Source organism: Bombus pyrosoma, linkage group LG4 (genome assembly GCF_014825855.1).
Source record: "Bombus pyrosoma isolate SC7728 linkage group LG4, ASM1482585v1, whole genome shotgun sequence".
Classification (NCBI taxonomy): Eukaryota; Metazoa; Arthropoda; class Insecta; order Hymenoptera; family Apidae; genus Bombus; species Bombus pyrosoma.
In genome coordinates, this window is record NC_057773.1 from 12,926,947 (window position 1) to 12,954,509 (window position 27,563).

Sequence of the window (27,563 nt, forward strand, 5' to 3'; positions counted from 1 at the left end):
CAGAAGACAGGACGTATGCACGGAGCATGGAGAAGTGAATTAGTTTGGAAAAGAAGATAATACGTTCGTCAAAGATAGACGAGCATGCACGATTGATCTCCTTCTGCGCAGCGCGTCTCGACGAAGATCTTTCTTACGGGGCACTTAAGCTAGAACGATCGGCAAGCGGCTAGGTCCAATTTGTCATTACGCTTGTCTCTTTAGTGAGTCTGTTCTTTTCTTTTCTTTTTTTCTTTTTCTTTTTCTTTCTTTTTTTTTCTTTCTTACTTTAAACGTCCTATCAAGTCTATGCAAGATTCTCAAAAAAGGGAACACGAGATATCGTATATGCGTAAAGTCGGGTGTATCGTAACGTAAACCTCGAATCTTAAGTCAAGGAAGGATGTACGTGTGTACTTCTGAACTGTTCTTCTCGTGAACGTCGATCGAATTCGAGCTCGATCAGGATCGAACTTTGCGCTCTGGTCAATGAACCGTTAACACTGTCACGTGATGCATCCTTGGAAATCACTAACACAAATACAAAAGTCCCATCGTACTTCAAAGGGGGAATGAACGGTTTTTCTTTGTATCGTATTCTTTTTTTTTCTTTTCTTTTTTTTTTTTTCATTATCGAACATCTCCGATCACACTCTACTCTCGGTCAGGACGACTAGCGACTCTGTTAATGACACGATCACTTTCAAAATTAGCGGGGAGAGCAGCAAACAGCAAAGCACTTGGGCACGCATGCAATAGACCCACATGCAAGTGAACTCGAAATATAATGTATGTCTGTCTATCTATCGGCGGTGGATAGATAGGCAAACAAAAAATAGATATAAATAGATAGATAGATAAAATGGATCATGTTGAAACGTTGTTCGAGCTAATCGAACGACAAATTCGTCATTGCCCGAACGATCTTACGGACTCTTGTCAACACCAGTGGTGTCGTTAACGAGTAGCACGTAAACGAACGATTCGTCGTAATCTTCGTACGGCACAAGATGCATCGAAATCCAACAAATTGTAGACGTTTCTATTTCTCTATTTTTTCTTTTATACTTTATTATTAATATCTTAATATCTTTTTCTTTCTTTTTATTTTTTTGAAAGATTCGCATCAGCTCATCCACAATCCAATGGTAATGCCGTCGTGTGTATGCGATTGCAGATGAGTCGAGCGCGACCGGCGATACACAACCGGCGATAACCGTAATCGATATATAAATGCAGAGTAAAGAGAAAGTACGAGAATAAAAAGTAGTCAATAAATTGGAATATATAGTACGGAGAAAGAGGGAAACTCACCGGATCTGGTGGGAGTCTGTAATCCGTGGATATTTCGCTGCTCGCACTGCGCTCTTCGGTCGACCTTTCCCAGTCCATCTCTTTTTTTAACGACTGCAAACGAACATCGGGTTCACGTCAAAGTAATAATTGGATAGCTGTCGATGCTATTGGGAAAAGTACGAACTGGCTTGCCTGGGCCAACCGCGCCCCAAATCATTAGCATTTGTGTATTGTACTACGTTCTCGAAGAAGCCCGAGTCTGATTAACTTGATTAACTATTTCAGACAGATAGGCAATATTATGTAAACGGGACAAAGTTGTTTGATTGGAAAGCGAGCGGTTAAAATTGTTCGCATGTACCTCTTGGCTGCATTACTTAACGTAGGGTAGAAATAACATGTAAATTAAAAATGTAATGACAGTAGAACCTGCAGTATATGTATACGTCGTTCAAAAACTATATCGATCGAACGTATGAATTAAAAAATGCAAAATGCTATTTTTATCCATCTACTTGTTATGAGAAATAATTTCATGGAAATAAATCATTGATTCTTGAGACACTGGATACGAAGCATCTTGGAGGTAATTGAAAATTGCGAAATTTACGAAAACAGAAGTTAATTTGTTTGACTTCAGAATGTTTTACACGTATCAACAGGTACGCTATTTGCTGGATTTTCATTGCTTGTTACTTCATGCAAAATTTATGGTTTAAAATTTCAGGAATGTCTGTCATATGGAACAACGTCGAATTTTTCATTCTAAATTCCATGTCTAAATTTGATGATTTCAAGTCGTTGTCATATACGTATCGTAAATGTGCGTGATGTAGACGGTGGACGCGTTAATACACAGTATGTAATAGCATCAAAGAGGCAACGTATGATACTAACTTTTGAAACGGAACGGAGGATACTTCAAAAGGTGGGAAATGGTCAGAGTGACGCAAAAGTCGCAAAAATGTATTACGTTGAAAGCATTCTCATTCCGTAGCACTTGTATATACCGTATAAGGTATATGATACTAGAAAAAGAAGTTTTACACAGTTTGAGATGCAATTTAACGCGTCAAAAGGTTACCACGATTCAGCAACAGAAAGAACAAAAGTCCTATAAGTAATTAATAAAATATAAATAATTAATAGATTTTACTATACATTCTAGCGAAACCGATACTATTCCTTTCGATGTATAGAATAATCTCTATAAGGAGAGATAGATATCTCGTTATATAAAAATTCATTTATCTGACCGACCATGCTTTTATTCAGAAACTGAAGGTTCTACTATACACGTTGTAGAATGTCTGGAAATTAAATGTCTAATGCTTCTACTTAGCGTTATGCAGCTTTCGTGTTAAAAATTTATAAAATTTGTTGCCAACGAATATTTTGAAATAAATCTTCGCACGCGTTGTTTCTTGCGCAATGATACACATTTTCAGCGATGGAATAAAATACACGTACAACGATAAAATACAAAATTACAAGTACTACTGTCAAAGAGGAAGCTTCTGCTATTACTTTATAATTTCAAATCTATCCACAAAATTTTCCATTTTAAACGAAGAATGATTTGCAAGTAATAAGGATATAATAACTTGTTGTTCAATAAACTATCAAATATTCCTCCGCAATCTACTGCTTTCAGAACCTACACGAATTAAACATCTCTGTGATCTTGATACGTTCTATAAACCATTAACGTTTTACACCCCTCTTTTTAACACATTCGCTGCGTCTCGATCATAACAGTCGTCCATAGTAACGGAAATATTCCATCAGTTGGTCTATTTCGCGGCAAATACGTTAAACATTCTCCTCGAATCTTTCGATTCGATAAATATACTATAGAGATATAAAGAGAATAAAAATTGTACTCACAAGTGGAACTTGTTGGACCGGGGGTAACCCCGACGGACCCGCGAGAGGCTCTGTACTGTGCGGGGACGGAAGCCGGCTCTGTGGTAAGTTCAACGGTAGCACGCCAGGCGTGCTTCCTGTATTGTTACTTAGACTCATGTCCGACGGTCCACTGTGCACCGAGATCGGACTAAGGGAACCTCTCGTTTCTTCTAAACTTGCGGCATCTTCGGAATCCCTCCTAGGTCGATCAAGGGCCAAAGGTCCTGGACAAGGGCTACCGGGTCCGGTGGGCGATGCCGGACAATCCGTCATGTCTACCGCCTCGGTCGACTCGCTGGTGGGTGGTTGGGCTACGTTTTGTTGGGGTTGTTCGCATTCTTTCACTCCTGCCGATGGCAAACCCGTGCCACCGGATGTATTTCCTTCCCTGTCTCTCTCCTTATTGCTCGCTTCCTTTATACTTTCACGTTCACGGTGATGTTCTCGCGATGTCTCGCGTTGTATACCCTCGGATGTGCTCGTGTGTTGTTGTTGTTGCTGCTGTTGTTGCTGCGGTTGCTGCTGCTGTTGTTGCTGTTGTTGTTGCTGCTGCTGCTGTTGTTGCTCGTCCCTCGACGCTACCGCCGCGTTGATGTTCGTCATATCCGCTAGACCCTTCACCTTAAGGCTCTCCGCTGTCTTTAGGAGGGCCGATAGCTGGCAGTACTCGACGTTTACTTCGCCCTTGTACATGAAGTCGACGAGGGTACGTAGCTCGGCGAAACGTACGTCCTTTAGGATGACTATGGGGTGGCGGTTCGGGTGGTCGAGGAATAGGGCCTGGAAATAGCTGGAGCACGCGGAGAGGACTACCTTGTGGGCACGTATCGAAGGTCCCTCCGTGCACGCCAGTGTCACGTCCACCAGCGACTCCGACTCCAGCAGTTGACTGAACACACCCAGCAAGTTGCTCTGATGATTGTTCCACCTCAGGCAGTAATGCTCACTTCCCATGTCTGAACTGCACCCCGCAACCCTGCTGCAGAAGAAACATTTGTACCGGTCCGTGTGTTAACTCTTCGGCTCTTGTCGCGTTCATCTTGAACGTTTCTTTCTCTCTTTCTTTTTCTCGCCGTTCTTTTTCATCCCTCGTCTCTACTCTTTTCCTCTTTTCATATTTTTTATGCGTGTTTCTTTCATATTTTTTTTTTCTTTCCCTCATTTTACGCGTCGCTCGCGTGCTCATTGTCGGCCGCGCTGTTCACTGCTTCGTTGTTGAAGTTTCTGGGGTTAGTTGCTCGCGCGACACCCGTGTGTTTTCATTCGCATTGGGAACTGCGTGTTCATCAGAGAGAGGTTTCGACCGTTTGGTTAAAGGGAAAGGGAACTGGGCGATCGGCGGAGCTTCGGATAAATTGTACAGTCCGGGTTAATTAGTTAGTCGATCAACATCCACATGTTCTGTTTTTGCGTAGTATTATCGCGTTAAATTCAATATTGATGCTTCTGAGTTACGTGAATGCAATTGTTCGAGTCAGGTGATTTAAGTTGAAGCTATTTTATTTCGTATATATTCTACGTTGTACGCGATAAACGCTATTAAAACGAGGTATCGTTCGATTAAATAAGTCGAACGATTGCGAGTCACCTACGATTCAACGATACCAAACTAGTTGAATTCCACATAGTCAACTATTTCTTATTACATGATTAACTAAAATAGTTGGAAGTAAACATTAAATTAGAACATCTTGGATATCGTTTAACGAAGATGCAAACAGTACTTTACAAGTTTCGTACCAGGAACGCAGAGAAGTTGATATGTTAACGCTCGTGCTTGTGAAAATCAAGCTCGAGCATTGGTGAGTTTCGCGCGATGGTCGACCATAAAACACCCTTCTCGAGGCACCAATCTCTTGGCCAGGTACAAAAACGACTTTGTTCCAAACTCAATTATACAAACTACGCATTACGACGCAAACGACGTTGCAAACTATGAAAACGTTGCGTGAAAAATCCTTACAAACTGTTATAAGAAGAAACGTTAGAAAATTTCTATTTGAGAAATCTGAACGTTGAACGTGTTTGTTCTTTTATAAAAAAAAAAAAAAAAAAAAAAATACTCGAACGCAAGTGACAGTTGCTGTTTTACCCCTTCCTACGACTCGTCCAACACTCCTCCTCGTACACCCATCTGCCAAGCTAACCCAAAATTCCATCCACTGATCGCCGATGTGTATACTGCGGGTTTACGACACGATGTTATTATCGAGGGCAGAGAGCAGATGCGCGATTGAAGCAGCTATGAAGTAATATCCAAGCTTCGACCTCTGGCTTCGTAAACAAAAAAGATGGAAAACGATAGAGCGAAAAGATTTCTCAAAAAGTAACTTTTGTGCCAAAATATTTCTTCTGTCGCACCGATGACAATCGTTTATTCCGTATGTGCGTATCGCGTACATTTAAAAAAATGAACGATATCGTTGTACACTTTCTCTTTTACAAGCGTTGTTTCGTCCACCGTAGTATAATATCAAACATATATTACGACTGTTTCTTCGGTGCAAAAAATGAACTCGAGTCACAAATGCGTTTAAAATTTAAATTAATTTATCGACTGAATTCTTACATCGTTAGTCATCGATAGCCAACGTAGCGCCACTAGTAAACCGACTATATCGGTCATCAATGACCCTCACGATACCCAATATATTCATCTTCTTGGTCCGTGGAAACATAGAGGATCTGCGTGAAAAATGCAAATTTTATTCCCAATTGGCGAACTTCAAAGCGATCCTAACGTTCATTAGCCATTCGCATAGTCGCTGATAAAACACCTGTGATCGTGCCAAAACGGTCAGACACCGTTACGCAACACGGCCGATCGTTCCTCCACCGGTAAATCACGATTTCCTCGCGAAAAAGTACCGTGGACGTCTAAATTGGAATTCCCTGTCCGCATGGTGGAAAAGCGCGTGTAGTCGCGGCACCGTCGCTATCGCAATTTCCTGCGGCATAAATCAGCGTCCGCGGAAGCGCGAAGTACGCGCAGTCGTTCGTTCGTTGGTTGGAGAGGCGTCGCGGGATTTATTCGAACGCGGCGCGCGTTTCTTAACTACGCGCGGTCATCGTTTAATTCTGGCCACGGAACACGCATCCGCGAAAGATGCACGACCGATATCGGCTGACGATACCGCGCGCTCTTATCTTTCGTTATTTCTTGGACGATCATGAGGCAGTCGGTTTGCTATTTATTCGCTGGCATGTCCAAAGTTTCGTTGAGTTCGTTAAGTTATACTCGTATGCATATGTATGAGTATATGTATGATTCATGAAAGCATTCAGACACTTGTAGAAACTTTTTATAACACTTATGAAATGTAAAATCTTTTATTTTATGGAATACATTATCCGTGCTGCACGAAACATCTGGTGAAATTTAAAAGAAACTGGCGAATGAATGACTGTCAAAGGTGACTCCAGTGAATATGAAGAATTATTTATATAATGGATAGTTGACTGTTCAAATACACTTTTGCGATATTCAGATTTCTTTCGAACTTCATCCATACGATCGTGATAATTCAGTTTTGTTACAGTGCAAATGAAACTTCAAAATGTTACCCATAACACGTATAATATGTTCAAATACTTTGGCGAGCCATCGTACACGTTGTTTGTATTTAGGTGATAGGAAACCGCTTTACCAACGTGAATCTCCTATTTACCGTGATATTCCATTCATCGGAACGAAATATTAGCTGCTGTCCGATCAACGGAACCTGGTGTTAATCGAATCCGCCTATCGGATCGTGAACTTGTACTGTAACGATGAAAAATTACAGTCACATAGTCAGGAGAATCGGCAAACTCTAATTATACGATCTATTTACCCCTTGATATGTTTAAACGGACTCAGCTTGAGACGCGTCTTGAAATTTCTTTAACTATTCAGATAACTCGCGTGTTAATCAGATTATCGTTTACCATTGATTTCTATAATCGATTTAATTCTTTCAAATACAAATATAATACAGTTCATTTTCGACAGAAAATAAGCGAGACATAGATAAGAAAATTACAATTATGTCCGAGAGAGATCGGAAATTTGACTGACAAGATAACGCGTCTTCTTCGTTTAACGAGATAAACTGGAAAGATTTCAAAATCAAACGATACGTACATCTGACAGTCAAATTATTTTAAGTCTACCTTGAATTTAGGCAACATAACTAATCTGAACGAGACTTAGAACGCGTGAACACGGTACACGCACGTGTCGCAGCCATGTGCACTTACACGTATTTAATTATCCGCGCCACGAAGCCCGCGTGGACGCGCGTGTTCGCGTGATATATCGGCGGATGGATATGCGCGCGCGATGGCGTGTGCTAGCACCGAGCGATGCTCGCGTGATTCCTCTGGAACCTCTGATAACGCGGCACAACCTCTACGTGATAATACACGGAACGGTGTATCGTAATAACAAAAGAAGAGAAAAAAAAAGAAAATAATATTTTAACGCGTGACAAAATTACCGTGGGATTACCGGTCGTTCGACGTTTGAATAATACGCCGAGAAATGCCTAACGCTTGCGCGTTACTCGACAACAGCCTTCTTATTTCGGTAATGAAACTTTTAATTAAACCGATTTACCAAGCTGCCTTGTATCGCTGGATTATGGAAAACAGCGGCAAGACGTTCACCATCACTGTGATTCTGGAATCGCAACAGAATTTCGTTTATCCGAACTTGGTCCGCTGCAGCGAAATCTTGGCGCATGATTTGATCGATTAAAGATCAAGTGGGTCGAGGAGAATACCGTACTGATCGCCTCCGTAAATTTAAAAGTCGACGAGGGAAACGATGTGACGAATACGTTTTTTTTTTTTTTTTCATTTATTGTCAGATTTATAACGACTCTGTAAATAAGCTTATGGAAGTTAAATCAATTGTTCTCTTTCAGAGATTGAGCAATGGTGATTGAGTCAATAGTAAGAAAATTGGGAAAATTGAGAAGGATCGAGTACCTGATATTTCAATTTTTCTAAATTCCACGAAATCGTACAATCCAAATGGAAGAAATAGCGACGAAGGAAATATTAAGCGAATTCCTGCAATTAGCTTTCATAGTTGCGATATTAAAACATAGAATTCGACAATGGAATACATCGATTGGAAGAAACGTTGAAAATAAATCATATTTTTTGATATTTCGCAGCAAGCTACTCTCGACACCTGTTCGTAATTTCTAGACTTGTTTCAAACTGTCTCGGCACAATCACGAGAATCGGGTCTCGTTACGGTGCTGGTAACATTTCAAAATGTTTCGTATATCGTGTAAAAGAACAGCCAAAAGCGTTGGAATGCTTTTACGAGCAACTATAGGTACGTGAATAATTTCTAATAAGATTGTAGGTAAAATCTAAAATGCTTAACAGGGAACAGATTTCACGCACTCCAACAACATTTGCAAACTCGCTGGCTATGCGTTCGTCCACGAGCCGCGTGAAAAACCGCGTTGAATATTCTTCGCGTGCTCCGGAAACTTCGGCGCGTTTTAATTAGAGCTTGCGGCTAAATTTGCCCGGCGGCTACTTCGCAAACTTTACCCGCGTGAAATCCGCCAGGAATGCTTACTATACACGCGTGTTGAGTGCCATGGAAGGAGAAAAGAAACGATGACGCCGCTAATTTGAGCACCGGCATCGACTGATACTCAAGGGGTGTACGAGCAAGAAAAATGATTTCATTAAAGTTAAACATCGACTTTTGCGACTCTATCTCTGCCATCGTCCAGGTATCAAGCGTACTACGACTATCATGGTTATCGCCCATCTAAATATAGCAACATGCTGTAATTACATTGATCATTTTCAGACTATAACATTTGCTACCACCGGAAACCTTCAAAGTTACGATGAATGCACAGCAACAACGTCATCGTTGAACACCGTGTGATTATTTCATCGAGATGCTCCAGCTTGTGTCAGCGACATGGTAAACAATGGCAACGTTAAGCTGAATCATTAATAACGTACTTCCGAATGAATCTTTTCAAGAGTTTTTTTTTTTTTTTAAATAAAAAATAGATGGTCTCTACATAGTTTGATATGTACTTGTTTTAGCTTTATTTACGTTGATTTAATCGATGCCCATAAACTCGTAGGTATTGAGGTATTTATCGATTTTAAAGCAAGCTCGATAATCGAATTTAAGAGCTCAAGGGATGAGCTCGCTAGAATTTCGTATTAGTACGAGATAACAAATCGAAGTCCATTCGAATTACGATCAAAAATATAAAAATTGGTAAATGTAACGTCATCGATATGGTACAAACATTTTTACTTCTCGCCTTACGATTCAGTTTAAAGCAACGTATATATATGTGTGTGTGTATGCTTAACGTTGGTACATTCAAGTAAAAAGAAGTTATCTTTTATTGATAGATAATAAATTGTCTTTTGCCGGAAGGTTGGGTAATTATAAAAAATGAATTGCTATCACTTGATTAAATTTATAGTTCGAATTTTGGGGCTGATGATAAATCGAAGTTGTGGGAAAGAGCGTTTTCGAATTCCGTTTAGGGACAGAGTGGATAGCGGTGGTTGGTTAATTATTTTTGCTCCCCTAGTTTGCTAATATGTTGTTGTTGGGAATTAATTATGATGAATACGATAAATTTAGGGCGAGTTTTATGTAATTTAGTGGTAATTAGCAAGTTTCCGATGGCTGAAAGTAATACTTGTTAATGAAGATATTTTGGCAAAACGCAAACGCCCGCGTGTCTTTAAATTTGAAACTAAATGTTCAAATTATTAGCTTTTAATTGAAAGTTACCGATTGCCTGTTTACCACGTTACTCTTGCATTTTTTTTTTTTTTTTTTTTTAATAATTAAGCGCTTTCTCGAAATTACGAATTTAATTAATACGATCCATAACCGAATATCCTGCGATCAAACGTTACAAAGAATAACAAATCAAACTTTATTAACTATTATTACTAGTTCGATTTTCATTTAATAACTTAAACTCTGGATGTATAGGAGTATTGCGTATGTATTTACACGTTCGTAAAGTTTGTTATGAGAAGCTACCTCTGCTAAACATACTTAATAATGGTTGAAGCAATCGCAAGCATTTATAAGAACTTGCAAACTCTAAATTACGACTGGTTCGTAACGATCCCTAAGCTCCGTAATATTTATACTTGTACAACGTTCGGCCTGTATGCGAATAGTGTTTAGACTAAACTTATATGAATACACAAATGTCAAGAATGCTATAATTTATGTCTCTTCGTTAACTATAGCGAGGAATTAAATATGCGATTACAAAGTTTCTAACGACAGCATTTTCTATGACATTATGTAGGTACGACAAAAAAAAAAAAAAAAAAAAAAAAAATAACTCTTCTCGACGAAAATAATTTTCCGCGTGTATTGAATTTTTCTATACTCTAAAATGAAAATTACACGATGCAGTGATACGATGTATAATACGCTTTAAGAATAGTACAGTGTTCACTTTGTTGCTTTTTTTTTTAAAAGAATTTAACATTTGTAATATTTTTCACATAACGTAACGTTAGATCTATTATGAGTATTCTATAGTTAGTGCGATAAATTCGAGAACAGATTGTTATTTAACTAAATTTTCTCTAATTTTTAAGACACATGGAATATCTGCGTCGAGACGCAGTCATGCACATTAGATGGACATTCTAAACATTAGAATATCTTTATGGACAAATTTACTTGGATTTAATTTAACAAATATCACCAAAATTTATTTTACTTCATAAAAATTAGATTCATAGAAATTATTTAACTGTGTGATTAGTATATCGACGGAATACGTGTTGTCAGAATTGGTGATTTTATAGAAACACAGCACCCTGTCGATGGCAACCATATCGTCACCATGTTGCGCTGTGTTCGCAGCAAGGAGCTACTAAACAACACGGTTGTAAAACCATATACCATATCGTGGTATATTTCTTGCAAAAATTAATGCTTCATGAAACATGAACTCTACTTGGTATATTTTAATGTCCTTGACATTGTTCGTACACTGGTTTCAATTTTTTTATTTCTTAAATTTTTAATTCATTTTTGATGTTACAGTTTCTATCAATTTGTATGTTCCCATGTATTTTTTCTTCGTCCCTCGTCTTCTCCTTCTCATTTTCATCAACACATCCTAAATTATCGCATCAGGAACGTACTCAGCAACGTAAACTTCATTTTCCACAAATTTGCTCAAAAGACACCTGCAACGAAACAAAGACACGCGAGCCGAGAAGTAAGCTGGATGTATGAAAAGCTGTAGCCTTTAATCAGGAGAAGAATATCAGGAACTTCCAGGCTTCTCGCAAATTAAGCGTGCTACGATGCTTCTAGCTGACCTTTGCTTCACGCCCCTCGCTCTATTTCGCAATCTTCCCTTTGCACTTTCTAACGTACAACTCTTACGGGTCTTATTAAGAAAAAAGCCACACGTTTCTCCATACTTTTTACGTTTATACTATCCGTCAGTTTACACGTTTGTTTGGACCAAATGTGTAAAGAATTATCGTAACATACTTTTGCCAACCCACAACCGTTTGCGACAAATATTGCCCGTAGTTCAACATGCAACGTATCGATTGAAAAGGAAACGAGAGTGTCATTCTTTTAACAAGACCTTCTCCTCGCTGAAGAATATAATTCTCGAAAAGCGTGCAACATTCATCGACAATTTATCCCACTTTATTCGCGTTTTGATTTTCAAGAAGCATTTCGTTCACAAGAAAATCGAGAGAAACGTAAAATCTTTCCGATGAAAGGAAATGTATCGATATCGTTAATTTGCAAAATTCCGCTAATAATATCAATTTAACTGGATCGTGCACGAGTCTATACCCAGCTTTACTTGGAAGTGATCGAATTTCGCGAACGAAAGACGACGAGCGATTCGAGAGAAGACAAGGAAATTTTCGAAACCGTGGCCAATAATTCTCGTTAGCGTGAGGCGGAATTTCATTTTCCTGGAGAACGGCCAGTGGCTGCGGTGGTTTCGATCAAAGGCGTTTCTTCGTCGGACTTTTCCCGCGGCTTTTGTACGTGCATCGCGTTACATAAGCCGACACCGTGTGCATGTCTCCGTTATTTATGTCATTTCAGAGGTTTTCTTTGGGTCAATCCGTTTAGAACGGCGCGCACGCACGCGTGTCCCGACGCCGGGACTGTGACTAAACCGTGCAATCGGTTTAATGTTAAACAGTTCGCCGGCTAGCTACGCAATTAGATTATGCGCGCACGATAAACGGCTACGAGCCGCTCTTCCTGCTCGCGAATCGGCTTTCACGAAGCGTACGCGCGCGCGCGCGAGAGGAAGAGAGACTTTTCGCGAGACCGGCCACGCGATCGGCTCGTCAGCTGCGCTCGATGGCGCCTCGCCTCGCCGCGGGTACCCTAATCCCTCTGCCGGTTTATGGTCGTTCAGCTTTAGCAAATTTCACGCAAGCTTCGTACGTGTATTGGGCTATTCGCAAAGTTCGCGGAGGAATTTAACCATTCGCGGCTTATCCCAGGAAGCGGTGTCGATTGTGCGATGCTTGGCACCAGAGATATCCCGCGTATCTTTCTACTAAAGCCGAATTTGCATTGTTTCACTTTGGTGAAGCACGGTGGATGCTGCTTTCATCTTTGATTTATCCGCGTACGAAGAACGAAAATAGCATTCATCCGCCGTGCTGCTCCAAAGTGAAACAGCGCAAATTCGGTAATTTGGTAAAAAGATGCGCAGGATATCTCGTCTCGAGCGTCGCACAATCGACACCGCTTCCTACGACATCTCGTCTACGATACGAATGAAACAAGAATGAAAGCAGCGTTCATTCGCCGTTCTCCTCCAAAGTGATACAGTGTAAATTCGTGTTAAGACGCGTAACGTTTCAGTGGCTCGCGAGAGCATTCGAACGGCCCTAGAAAATTGTTATGTACATATCGTACAAAACGATATCTTCAATTTAATTGAAATCTTATTAGCATCGTAACGAAGCTCAGCTATATTTATATGCATTGATAAAATTTAAAGCTGATTACCAAAGTATTTGAGCAGTCAATTATTCGCAATATTAATAAGCCACAATACGTAGCGAGGCTACTTTTAGCGCTAATTGCGTGTTCGAGACTATTGTTTGCGTTGTATGCTAATTTCTAACCGAACGTATGTGTGTAATAACTTCTTGTCTTGCAACTTCATATTCCAGTCTGCTCACAAATCTAAATATGATAATTCGTTTTTAACAAAAATAAAACGGCACACTGGAGATAGGTGATGTGTAGACGTAAAAATAGTTACTTCCTGTAATTAGCGAATTGTTTCATTAATTGTATATTATGCATTTGTTTGTTTTGTATTGTTTAATGTACGATAAGTTGGAACTTTGGTTTACACATTTAGATAATTGATAATTAAGGGATAAATTTCTCATAATTGTCGTTGGATAATCCATGATTGGATTATTTGGACAATCCAAGCGTCTCTAATATTCAATGCCCTACGTAAATTTAGCAAAGTTAAACATATACTACTTAAATTAATTGGACGATCGCTCGACAATGAAATGTCCATGTTAGTCAATAATAGAGAAATTATAAAGTACGGTATATTTTCAATTTATTTGTCAATAATTAATTTAAAAATAATAACACACAATGCTGTTCTTTGAAAATTAACAGCCGCGGCAAATTTTCGGAATACGCTCCTTATAAATCGATTAATTCCATTATACTTTCCAGATAAAACATGTAAATGATGATTCAAAGTTAATAAAAACTAAAATAAAAATAATTAAAAAAGACCGTGCAATATGTAGGTACTAACGTAACGATATAGCACTTTATAACGTATAATGGAGGATAAGAAACTGTTTACCAATCATTTATGACAATTATATCATTTTTACATTATTCTGTTTTTATTCCGCAACGTTATGACAGATCTGTTTCAATTGCATATTTTTCACTTCAGTTACGTCATTAGGTGAACGTTATTGCTTGGAGAAGGATTTAATTAAATGTAATTATCACCGATGTTTACATGGAAATAATTAAAATTCCGCGAGTGGTGAAACCAAAACAAAAGATTCATCGATTCGTCGATTTGATGCAAAATATGTATTTCATGGTAGTAATTTCGTAGATTTAGTAAATTGCGAAGTGAAATGAAATGAAGTGAAAGGTGTTGAAGTATAAAATTGGAAAGTGTAACAATGGGTTACAAAAGCGAACAGCTAAGAGAAAAGTATAACTTTTAGATTGCTATAAAAAGAAAGTACAAGAGTTTAAGGAGGTCTAAACTTTTTTACGAGTTCCTTAAGATTCCAGTAAGCACATATTTTATTGTAGTACGCAGTTTGAGGATTCTTTATTTCACAAATAAGAATTTCACCTTTGCCCGTTGAATATTTCATCGTAACATAGTCGATGTCTCCTATGTTAATAAACATTAATCAATCAAAATTAATCAAAGCATGCAAAGTTTTATAATTCAAATAAACTATTTTCGGTGATTCTATTCGCTGGATATAAACGAAATATAAATTTTTCTAATTTATATCAAACGATTATGAATTCTTTGTAGGTAATTTATCATTTATAATCCATATTAATAAATTTATAATTTATAATTTTTTATCTAAATTATAATATACGATGGTGATTTCTTAATTTCGTTAAATTCGATCATTACGAAGATAAATATTTCAAAAACGTGTAACATAACTAACAAAAAAAAAAAAAAAAAAGAAAAAAATAACAACTGTCGAGAGAGATAGAAATTAATTTCATGAATAAAACAGTAATGAAATTAAATTAGTTTCCAGTAACTATAGATTAAGCATATAATAGTTCCATTCAAGTAATATCAAGATTTTTCCACGACCATTTGTATTTCATTAATACATATAAATAAAGAGAAAGATAACGCAATAGATAATATTAATTAATATTAATGTTAGTAGATAATCTACATAGATAATGAAAACCTATATAAACGCGGTATCATCGTCTTTAATCATCAAAGTGTATCGTCGAAATGAAGTACGGAACGATATTTATAATTAACGAACCGAACTAACATTTCGATATTCTATTTTCAACGGTGTAATACCTAAAATTATTGCTACGATATCGATGTATAGGATACGATGAAAATTTCAAACAACAAAAACACATTATCTACTATAAATAATCTTCAACGTGAGCAAAGTGTATTTTGAAATTTGTTCAATATTAATTACATATCGACGCTTTTTTACAAACCAAAAATGTTTGTACAATTGTACAAAAATCGAAATATTCAAACTCGTAATATTAAATGATAAATTTTAATAATTCGATATCGAACATTATTGTAAGCAAAATCCTTACTATCAATTAAGCCAACTCTTTTTTTTTTTTTTTTTTTAATAAAACAGTCGATTTGTTGAAACAAGGTAAAAAGAGCGTTTGTTGAATAACGAAGCAGTGATATTATAAAACGTACGATGTAGGTATTTTAATTGCAAATGTTCAGATAGCGTGGTTTGTTACGCACGAAATGAAGGGAATGTAAAGAGGCACGTTGTCAGTTTGAGATTTGGCTCACGCAGCCAATGATATACATAAGTACTCAATTACAAGCAATAAGAGATAAGATGCGACACGCCAACTATATTTAAACATTATGTCTCGATTTGGCAGCCTATCTATTATAAACATTTTGCGTTATATAGATCGCTGCTTAGATTGCGTCTATCCACTTCACACAGCAAAGTATACGACACGATAGTACGTAAGTAGTTCGCTACGAAGAAAAGTTTGAAAGTCACGATTAACCACACGAAACAAAATGCTATCGTTACTATCGATACAGAATACAGGCATATTTTCTAATCTTTTGGAGAAACTTCTCCGACAAATTCGATACTGAAAGGTCGATGACGATAGAGCTGTTTCAACGTGCACGTACAAACTATCATAACAGGTTTATCAGATATTCTATACAATGGCTACAAAAGGTATTTGTACACCGCTGTATTCATGGCAGCATTCGCATATTGATCAATTATGTCCAAGTATATGAAATTTCGTGTTACGTAATGGTATTTGCGTATGATCATCGAAATATGATATACCATTAGAAGAAAACGTAGAATCCGATAAAAAGACACGTCACTGAGAAACGATTTTGAAAAAAGAGAAATTCCTTATACTGCTATTTATAATTTCATCGATGCTGTTAATTCAATTTTCAAAAGTTATACGCGTCCGATAAGGATAATATCATTGACCTGTTAAAATAATCTCGCTGTTTCAAACAGCTGCACATTTTGAACGTCAATAATAAGATTACCTTTGTTCGTTAAAAGAAGTATTTAATAACGTAATGAAGACACATAGTAGTGCACCGAGGCGCATACGAGAGAACAGGCGAAATTGTTGGCCGACTAAAAAGAAGTATTAACGTAATAACGGTGAAGCGAGCTAAACTGTTAAGTTATCAACTTAACACGCCGTAACGGTGGCGTACAAATAAATTCTTAACACAAAACGAGTCACACCTCGTTTCGTTGGCGCGGATTTACATATACATGCTGGCAAAGGACGGTTTTTTAAAAAGTTGCAGAATTCCGGGGGGGAAATAGAACGATAAAAAATTCGCATCCGCGTGAAAGACCAAACAGTGTATGGTGTAAAATTGCTCGGCACGCTTTTTATACGTCACTGAAAGTTAAACTTGGCTTAATTGCCCCTTTTCATACCGCGCGATCGCGAAAGTGTTTCGCTCGACATCGAAACATTTACAGTTTATTGTTATTTTTATAACCGTTTCCATTTAACTTTTTATTCGAATGTAATTCAACGATTCACACATTCACAGCGCTCCCACCACCAGCACCGGTTAGAACACGGGGCGAAGCGATATTTTTCGTCCGATTTTCACGACGCGGCGTGTTGAAATTCACGCTTGTTCACGCAACGCACGCAAACACAGTCCGGTTAAAATATCGTGAAAGATAATTCTATTTTTCATATGGTGCGATGCACCGTACCAAACGTTACCACGTTAATGCGCTATCTGTTTTTCGTAACATTTCTTGCGGCCGCAGCTACTGTAAATTTTTCTGCCGGAGAAAAACATTAACGTGCTCCTTATCAACAATGGCTATCGAATCGTTTTAAATATTTTTTCCTTTCTTTTTCTCTGTAGTTACTCGCGGAAGTTTTTCCATTGCTTAAAAGATTTATGTGTTCTCTCTGAGAAGGATAACGCAGATATTTCAGATTCTTCGGTAATTTATTCTTTGGTAAATATGGGAAGTTTATGCTAGGTACATATTAGCTCTTAGTGTTTTTCTCATATATTTGAAAAATCTATTCACGATATTATGCCGTATATAAAAGAAAAAGGAAAACTTTGTCCCAGTCTATTTTTCTTTTTTCACAAATCTATCTATTTATCTATCTTTTTTCTTCTATATATATGACATAATATCGTGAACAGATTCGTCAAATTTGTATAATTTTATAATTTCCTAACATTATTATCATTGCGTTACAGATCATCGTTCACTCATTTAGATAATTAAAAAGATTCGTATAATTTAAAAAAATTTTTTAAACGCAAAAGCTACGATAAATCTACAAAATCTATTTAGACGAACATAGTGAAAACTTTATCTGTTTTTCTTTTCATTTTCCTTTTTAAGGAGCATCTATAAAGGTAGAGGTTTCAGTCCTCGTATCCATAATGACTCGTGTCGCGAAGAAAGTTTTTCAACTTCATAGAAATGTGAAATCGAACGACAAGCATTTTCATTTTCTCATTTTTCACCCCGACCAGACGAATCAACTTGGCGAGGTGAAAATAGAGGCTTTACCCTTTCAAATGATCAGGAACGGATGACTAAACTGTTACCTATTTCCACAAAATCATAAAAGTCAAAAGATCGATAATTTTTCGACAAAAATTTGGTGATTTTTTTTTTTTTTTTTTTATTGTCGAGTACGTAAAGAAGTGAAACAATGTTCGATTGATTTACAATGTTACATAAGCACTGATGCTGATAAAAATTGAGAAATTGACATTTGACCTTGATAAACGATGAGACTGAAATAAAAGAATTTAAAAAAATTTTTACCGTATGAAAAATACTGTATCTCGGCACTAAAAAGAAAAAATAATACGTTTCATCCAATTCCGTTCGATCTTCGAATTTGTCAACAATCGTACAATCTCATATTCGATCGATGTCTTTATTTATAGATATAATTATATAAGAACAGAACAATATACCTTCTAACATACTTTTTATTTTTATTAACCAAACTTGTATATAAATATACTTATTGCTGTGTTCACTGATTCATTTTAGTATAAGACATATATAAAAAGAAGAGCGTATTTTGCACGCGAAATGCGTTAACAAATAATCTTTTAATAAATGGATAAGAATATTTATGTCTCGATATCGAGGTGAAATAGTCTTCTGTGTTTAACTCTTTCACAGTGCAATAAAATGAAGAGAAATATAGAACAAACGAGATAAAAAATATTTGTTTTCATGTCAACATTTTTTGGATTCTTTATTACAGATACTATAAAGTTTGTAATTTTAGCTGTTGATGCGTAATAAATTCCTACGTTGTGTGTACTACATTTTAAGATAAAACGTTTACGGTACTATACATACATATTACACGACTGATCTCTCTTAAGAGACTACTTTGCGAAAAAGTTGAGAAATATAACAAAAATGCACGTGAGAGATATACAAGAAGAAAATAGAGAAATCTCTATTGCGAAACCTCCTTGCGTAATTGAACTGATACTACGATACAGTGAAATTTTACAAGTCACGAGTTATAAATTATAAATTACCGGTACCGATGAATTTTCTTGTGACGCGCATAACACGAACAAATATGACGATAAAGCAAATGAAATTTTACAAATTACAAATTATTCGATTCCACTATTTACCTCAAAATTAAAAAATTATAAGAGAGAAATCCATAAGCTTCAACTCGCAACCTATCTATTCACCAGTATTATTAATTAATAAATTATTATGCGACGGACAATAAAGTGACTTTATGGGCGAACGATAAAATGTCATAATAGACGAAAAATGTCGTTCGAGTCGTTATAGAAACTTCAATACCTTTTACTATTAAAATTTCCATTATTGGAAATTATTCAATTACTCGTCCTGCACAAATCGATATCGATTCATCTAACCTTTTGCAAAATTCTGTTGCACAGCTGAGAGAACGATTTGATAGCAATCTGGTTGCCATTTTAACCACGTTTAGAAACATCAACGTCAATCAATATTGAAATATCTATAATCCAATCGTACGTACAACAAATTGAACAAATTCAACGATTCAGCACGAGATCAAATGTATGATGGTAATAAAAAAGAAGGACTAATAAAAGTTTACCAACATACATATCTACCTGCACCTTTAACAAACACACACGCCGGTATTATAATATATATTTACGGTTACTATAAAAAGTATTGGCACATACTCTTACTTTACAATGAAGTGTTTCTGTATCAGCTTCTATATCTCATAATATCAAATGATAGTCTAGCAACGTTCCTCGTTTAATTCCTCTAGAGCTGATCTAACAAAGAGTCTCAGAAAACACACGCTGTATCTACGAGCATCAGACAGTTTATGAACCAAATATTGACGCATGTTCTTAAATATATCGTTTTCTTAAAACGAATGCAATTTCCAAATTTAAGCTTTTCACAATTGGCGTTTAAAACGTCACGCACCAAAGTGAGAAATAGTAAAGTTGCAATGTAAGAACTTTATGTAAAAGCTAACGTAAAGTCATAGAATTCTTTATGAGGAGTATTTTGCAAGTTTAATAAATAAAACGAAAAAATGTCAGATATTGTAATCGTAATGTGTATTGTAAAGTTCTATTAAACGATGCGAAGTTTAATAAGCTTAGACGTAATTAGTTAATATGTAAATGCTGTGATAAATACAACGGCGTATCGATACGTTCTGTAGCCATTGTACATTGAATGGCGTGTAGTATGATCAATCCCGGCCTCGAAATAGTTATCAATAAACTACGATTTCAGGGAACGGAATTCAAACCGTGCGGTATCAATTAACGAAATAATTCTCCTAAATTCGACGCTTCGTTTCGATGTTCCGCAACGATCGTTTCGCATCGACTCGTCGCGATTACCCACGTTTACGCGATACTAAACTGGCGTCATAACGCACGCGTAAATCTCCGTAAGTATCTGCCCCGCGATTTTCTGCGTTACCTACGATCGTGGATATATCAATCAACGAAAGAAATAAAAAAAAAAAAAAAAAAAAAAAAAAAAAAAAAAAAAAAAAAGAAGAAAGGGAAAGTAAGCAAAAGACCTATCTTAAACAGGATAGTTTTGCACGATTGAAATAACACTATTAGCAGAATTTTGTGAGAAAATCAATCGATCGATCGATCAATTTTCTTAAGCGAAATTTCGTAATATTGGAACGAATAAAATGTCTGTAAATTTATATGATTTTACTCCAAGTATTCGTTTATAATAATTAACGTTTATTATTACGCGACATCCGACGATCTCCTCGAAATCCAAACGGAATACACAGAAAAATATTTTCTTCGAGAGCCAGAATATCATCTTTGATCAACGAATTCGCTGAAATTAATTAGAATAATCGAGCAATTAAACGACAGATTAAATTATCAAATGAGTCGGATAATCGAGATAATACATAATATCTTATTCCTGTTCATGTTGTTTAACGTGAAAAATTATACTTTACCGTGGAAAGTAATGGCTTTTTTCTTTCCCCCTTTTATTACTTTCTCTCTTTCTTTTTTTCTTTCTTCCTTTGCAGTTTGTCGAGCTACAAAAGCCGACGGAAACCGTTCTCCAAAGGAGAAGCTGTAAACATTGCGCGGTGACGCTAATGAAATTAAATATGACGAAATAATTTTCGTTTTATTAACCCTTTTAAGTCGGCATTTATAAGTGCAAATCTTATATGCCCGTTGCAAGCACATAACGCGAGTAATTAATTGGTGGGAACTGTATTCCAAAATCTGCGTTTCTCGTTAATTTTTAACGATCGTATTAGTACCTCGTTAGCTTCGTGTATATTAGTACCATGTAATAATAAAAATTTACATAAATTACACCAGTCCAAGACTCGAATAACACTGCTAATTAATAACTGAATCGCTATTTCACTGGAAAGATGTCTTCGATATATATATATATATATATTGTACGTACTACAAGTAAAAGTTGTTCCAACACGAAATAAAACGTAACCTACCAAATAGCTTTGTGAACTGATTTCATTTTATAGGGTTTTAAGCGTGTTTATTAATTTCCTAATAAACGTAATGTTCATATACTACAAATGGTAAGACCAGTCTTTTGCCTGTTCATTGAAATAAAGTAGAACCTGGTAGTAGATCGAGATAATTTTTACATGTCGAAGGTCACTGCTTTTAAGAAAACTCTACATCTGGTCTTTTTAGCTTTCTAAAGCATTGAAGCCATCGACAGCGCATAGACAAAAGACTGCGACGAAGACAGGCCATAAACAGTCGAAAGGCGACGTTGGCTTCAGGGTTTTTCAGTTATAGAGTAACACTGCTAGCGTGCGGATTTGGACCAGCTCATATTATTATTTCAATTTTTTGTACTTTTCATTTCCGTATTTCAAATATATTTTTCTACCTTATAATTTATCCACGCGTCTCTCTCATTATACATCTAATAAGCTCAACATCACAAGTAGAATAAAATACGAAAAGACGACTAAAAATACCTTTCGTAGTGAAAATTACGTAATGTCGTTCCAAATTCTTTTTTATTATTTGTCATTGTATGTCTTTATGTTTCAAAATTTAAAAGTATATCAATTTTAAAACAGAATCTATCAAAGTAATGGACGAGCGAAGAACAGTCACGATTATTAATAATTTTAAAAGTCTAACCGAACAATAACTGTTCCATTATCCAAAATGCACAAATAATCGCTTATTCCACTTGTTTCAGTGTCGTAACAAGCGTAAGTAAGAGGAGGGAAAAGTCAGAAGGTGTGGAAATTATTGCGCAAAATTTGCAAGAAGGTAGAATCGATCACGATAGGATGAAAAATTTTGCCTATGGTAAACATCAATCTGTTCCTCAAATGCATCATGATCTTTATCGATCAAAAGTGACTTGATCAAATCACAGCCAACTAGAGACATTAAAAAATACGTGGCTCGTTTATCCGCGTCGTGTTTTTCAGGCGAAATTACACGAAAGCGTGTCCGCGTTAACGCGCCTATCAATTTCCCCTCGGCAACTTAATTATCCGTTAATTGCAAACTTAAAATCACCGATAAAATATATCACACGTCGGAGATAAATCACCGCGATATTTATGAGTGTACAATTACCAGGCTTAGCGTAAAACTACCTTGCGATTTTCAGAATGGATCGCATATTATAGTAGACATTAGACGAATCAGTCGGTTCGTTTGACGATTTAAAAATCGTTATCTTCCCTAACAATTTCCTAACTTATTTTCCAAGTTTTTAATTTAAAGAAAAACAATCGTTTCTCTGTCTTTTAGTCCCCTCGAACACGAGCCTCTTAGAAGCTTAATTAATCAACTCCACTGTTTACCACATTCTTATTTTCTTAAGGAACAAATGAATTGTTTCCTTTAGATCATTCGTGCCAAGAATATGACACAAATAATAGCAAATTCCAAAGCATATTTAAAGAAACAACGTGTGTAACTACTTTTTGTCATATTCCGCAATTTTTACCACACTATCCAACCGATAATCTTTGCAGATCGATGTAAATATTCCATTCAGAATAAAGCGATAACGATTTATTCGTCGGTAATCGTTCTTAATTTATGTAAAAGAGATATAGATATATCCAAGAGAAATATCAGAAGGAGAAGGGTCGGGTAATTTCTAGTGTTAAACGCGACTACAAATGACTTTACAAGCCGCAACAATTTTCAATACCTCAACCGATAGCTCAAATATGCGATCGATAAAATTATTCGGAAATTAAAGGTTTATTAATACGCTGCAAGTAAATTTATCCCGAAGAGTCGCGAAGCTGAAGTTAATTAACACGCGTGCGTCGCTCCTGTTCAATGCATCATTCGTTCATGACTTTGGTGCATCGTTATTCCGAGCAGCGAAATAATGGCGACAAAAGCCAACCGAACAACTGTTGGTTTTTCTCGTACACTTGTAAGCGTTTAGAAAGCAACGGGTAATTATCGATTGTAAAATGTTCCATTCGAGAATTATGGATATTCATACAAATTCTAATTATCATAAATTTTTATAGTCACAGAAACGGAAGCTGAATAGAAATCTGTAATCTATTTGTACCTTTTTCAGTTTGATTGTTTGAACTATCTATTTCTTGCTACCAGTACAATACTGCTACTACTATTAGTAAAAACTGCTAGCACACTATTTGTATTACTATTGTTATCAAACACTTTACATCGTTAAAAGCGGCGATTACGTTTCTTAAAAATAGACAGATACAACAGATACACTATTTATAATCTATTATATTACCTTTTATTATATTATTCTCTTGAATCGACTTCTTGATAGAACATTATGTTCAACAATGCTATCTTGGTTTCCCCAGTTCACTGTGCTTTTCTTAGATATTTTGAACGAGAATAAATCATCGATCGATGCGTGTTAATAAACTAACACACACGAGACTAGTTGCCACGGGACTGTTTTCCAGCGGAACACGAGCAACATGGACCATCGCTCTCGATTTTTCAAAATTATCCCCTGATGATGTCACAGAACGCGACGTGAGATAGACGAAATTCCGTATCGTCGTAGTGCGTCAAGGCGCGAATCAAACGATTTCACGAACGTAACGAGACCCTGATAGAAAGGATTGCATGGCATATTCTGCAACGTCATTTGTGTATTTCCAAGAATTCTCCTGCTTTTAACTTCACTTTGCGTACTTCTACGTTTTACTTTAAGAAAGCAGACAGAATCGGTTCTCGGTTTTCGAGCCACACCACGATCGGCAAAAACGCAACGACATTTATAGTTCTACTTTTGATTCAGGTATTTTTTAAATCTTCTACCTTTGACGTATCGCCGTCGAGATTCAGGCATTGGTGAACAACACCATGCAGACAAAAACCATAAAATACGATATAAAAATATAAATTATAAGCGATACTGTAGCATATACGACAAAGTTGCTAATATTTGAAGCTTGTTTAATTCTATCGTTTATTTTATTCGATTCAAGCCTACTGTATGACTTACGTAGGTACTTTTGCCTTTGAATCTTTCACTTCGATCCTCTCGAAACGTTAGGAATCTTTTTGTCCGTTGGAATAACGAGAGAGATAGAAAAACTGGAGAGACGTTATTAAAAGAGAGAAAAGTTATTAAAAAAAGGAAAGAACACGTTTGAACGTAACGATGAATCAATTCGTGAGATAGAAGCGGCGATCGAGAGGATTATGAAACGAGATCGCGCGAGCGAGGGCAATATCGAGAGGTGATGGCCATTAGGACCGCGGCAAATATTAATTAAACGGTAATTCTTGCGATCACCGAGCCAGTGGTCCGCGACGATCGAAACCGCAGAGAGGCAATGCGTAATCAGCGGTCGCATTAATAATTTTACGCTTTGTTTCTGCGACGCGTAACCGGCTTTTGCGCTAAATCTCGCGAGCACGATCGATCGTCGAGGTTATCTTGCGCGCGTAATCGAGAGAAAGTCGCGAGAATAGGACGAGAAACGACGCGAATCTCCGCGCGATTGTTACGAGGGCAACGCGACGCTCCGAATTTTTCTACTATTCCTGTACCTACTGCGGGTCTTTTTCATTGATCGTTTACGATCGTATCAACCACTATGACGAGTTATCAGTTGAAATAATACTCACAGTTGAAGTCAACGGATTTCTTTTCTAAGTTTTCCAGAAGATTTTACTTTATCTTTAAAAATTATGATTCTCACAATTTTAACGAGCAAAATTGTTCAATTTGAATTCCTTGGATTGTCTTTTTATAGAAAAGGAAATTCGCAATACTCGATGGAACTGTTATTGATACGCTAATATCGATGTGATAATTAGTTGCTTGATAATTGTTATTCCAATCTTATGCATAAATGTTTTCTGCTGGCGGTGAAAGGCTCTTTGTTTATTGAAACGAGCGTAAAATTGAGATGGAAAAATTCGAAGACAGGATTAACAACATCGATTAATCTTTGCTCGTAAGACCAACTCGCACTCCTAACAGCAATTATACTTCCTATTCAATGAAGGCAGACTGCATTCCCACTAAAGTTTCATTCGAACTGCAACTTTAGTTTCAAATTATGTCTTCTTCTGACCAAGGATTATCAAATATGAATTATGTATAATATTTCAATATTATGTCACCTGACACAGGATGTTACGACAGCTCAACGCTTGCTTAAGTGGCTACTAAAGAAATCATAAGGTTAATACAACCAAACCGCGAACAAACCACGATCCCACATTAATCCATAAACGAAATTTAGTAGTAATTCGACGTGATCCAAGACAGATAGCGATTTGCCAGATTATAGATTCGTTAGGCCAATGATCTGATAATTTATAATTCAAATGGTAACATAATTTTGTAGTCCTTAAGAACGTTTCGAAATTTTCTCGCTATTAAAATTAATATACACTATACTACAGCAATTAATGTTCTATCCCTTCATTTAGTTCTAATATATAAAAATCCGTTAGTATTAGAATTCTTAATCGTTCCAACTGTTTTACACCCAAAGTGCGATCGAGTCGATTTTGATCTTTATATCAATACCGAGCTACACTTTCTTTAAATCGTGCCAGGGCAGCGTCTTTTGGCATATTTCCTATTGATATCTACTCCAGGTATCGAGCCACGTTGTAAATTCCCAAATGTTGACGCAACATTTAATCTCGAGAAACTTATCAACGATAAAAAAAAAGTACGATCGTATCGACAACGAATCAAGGACCGTCTGATACAAAGATTCGCCGTAAAGGTGGTCAGGTATCCTGACAAAACCGGATATTAAAAATGTCAGATACTGACGCAAGAATTAAGATGTACGTTTTTAGATGAAACAGCGGTAAGTTCAGAGTTTTCGCCACGACTTCGTACGGAAGATTCCATGGGATAAGAGACGTCTGCCAGCACCCAGTCGTCGTTAGCCAGTCGGTAACGACCGGCCTCTCTCCCACCCACGTTTAAATGCGAATCAAGTAGGAAATCCAGGCGGCGCGTGTGCAAGAATAAAGGAAAGAGGAAGAGAAGTACTCGCCAAGTTCAGGAGGGAGAGCAAGAGAAAGCAGGAGGAAGCTAAAGTGTTCTAGAAGGAGACGAAGCGCGAAATAGAGGATAGGAAAAAGGAAAAAAAAGAGACGAAGAGAGGAAGAGAGAGCTAGGGTAAGCTAGGCGAAAATAACGATGGCTCGCCATAAATCAGGCAAGGCGACGGTCACGACTGCGGGAATCGCCTCGCTGCGAAAAAGCTCGCTCGGTTACCAATGACTAATCCCCGTGGTAAGCTTTTTGCGACGGCTTCCTTTTGCGCGCACGCCGCGCCCGTGATCGCCGGTGCTTATCGGCCGTTGCACGCCGGAAAAAAAGGCTCGCGGCACGGCGGCGTGAGCCGTGGCCGTGGAAAAATTATTTTCGAGCTCCACGGAGAAACGGACGCGGAGAAATGAAACCTTTGGTCGTGGCTTCTTGTCACGGGACCGCTCGCCGACGCTCTCCGCGTGCTTCGTTTAACCGAGATCGCGCGTATTTAATTTTGTCGCAACAAATTAATTCGTAAGATCCATTGGACGTATACACCGTGGCCTTAAATTCGTGGTACGATCTGTCCCGTTCCCTGATCGTAGATCTCAGTCAATCAGAAATACCAAGAGCGTTCGACAGAAATTTTTAAGATTGCCAAGTATCGTGATTCTCCTATCCCATTTAATTGCCACAATTACGATGATATTGTTAGGGAGTGTGAATCTTCAAATCTCAATCGATAGGCGATGCATAAACGATATTACATTGGTACATAAAATTCTTAGAAGCTCAACAACTTGTGACCCTCGATCGTACACCCAATCTCCCAAAATGTTTACCTTCGAAAGAACGCGAGATTAATTGTTGTTAAACACTGAGCAACTTTGCATCGCTTATGGCTGCCATAGTTAATTTAATGGGATAATGAATTTGACTAACTTCGTCAGAAGATTGATACACTTAGTCGACCTATGAAATCTCTAAGATCTCTCTTAAGAGAGATTTTATAACTTTTCTATCTCGTCGATTTTACATATCAGCTTCTTGTTCCTATTTGT

At 37.1% G+C, this 27,563-nt stretch overlaps 1 protein-coding gene across 8 annotated transcripts in view; it reads right to left on the reverse strand.

Moving 5' to 3' along the window:
- Window positions 1–27,563, reverse strand: part of LOC122566684 (zinc finger protein 628-like) — a 120,286-nt gene that overhangs the window by 79,709 nt on the left and 13,014 nt on the right. For 3 of the 8 annotated variants that reach the window (XM_043724289.1, XM_043724290.1, XM_043724291.1), the window contains exons 2-3: window positions 3,163–4,159; window positions 1,294–1,386 (exon numbers count right to left, since the gene is read on the reverse strand). In XM_043724289.1, coding sequence (XP_043580224.1) covers window positions 1,294–1,386; window positions 3,163–4,137 — 1,068 coding nt within the window. In that variant the 5' untranslated portion in view covers window positions 4,138–4,159. Of the gene's footprint in view, window positions 1–1,293; window positions 1,387–3,162; window positions 4,163–5,752; window positions 5,869–27,563 lie in introns of all 8 variants that reach the window. The other 5 variants (XM_043724286.1, XM_043724287.1, XM_043724293.1 and 2 more) reach the window with 3 other exon arrangements.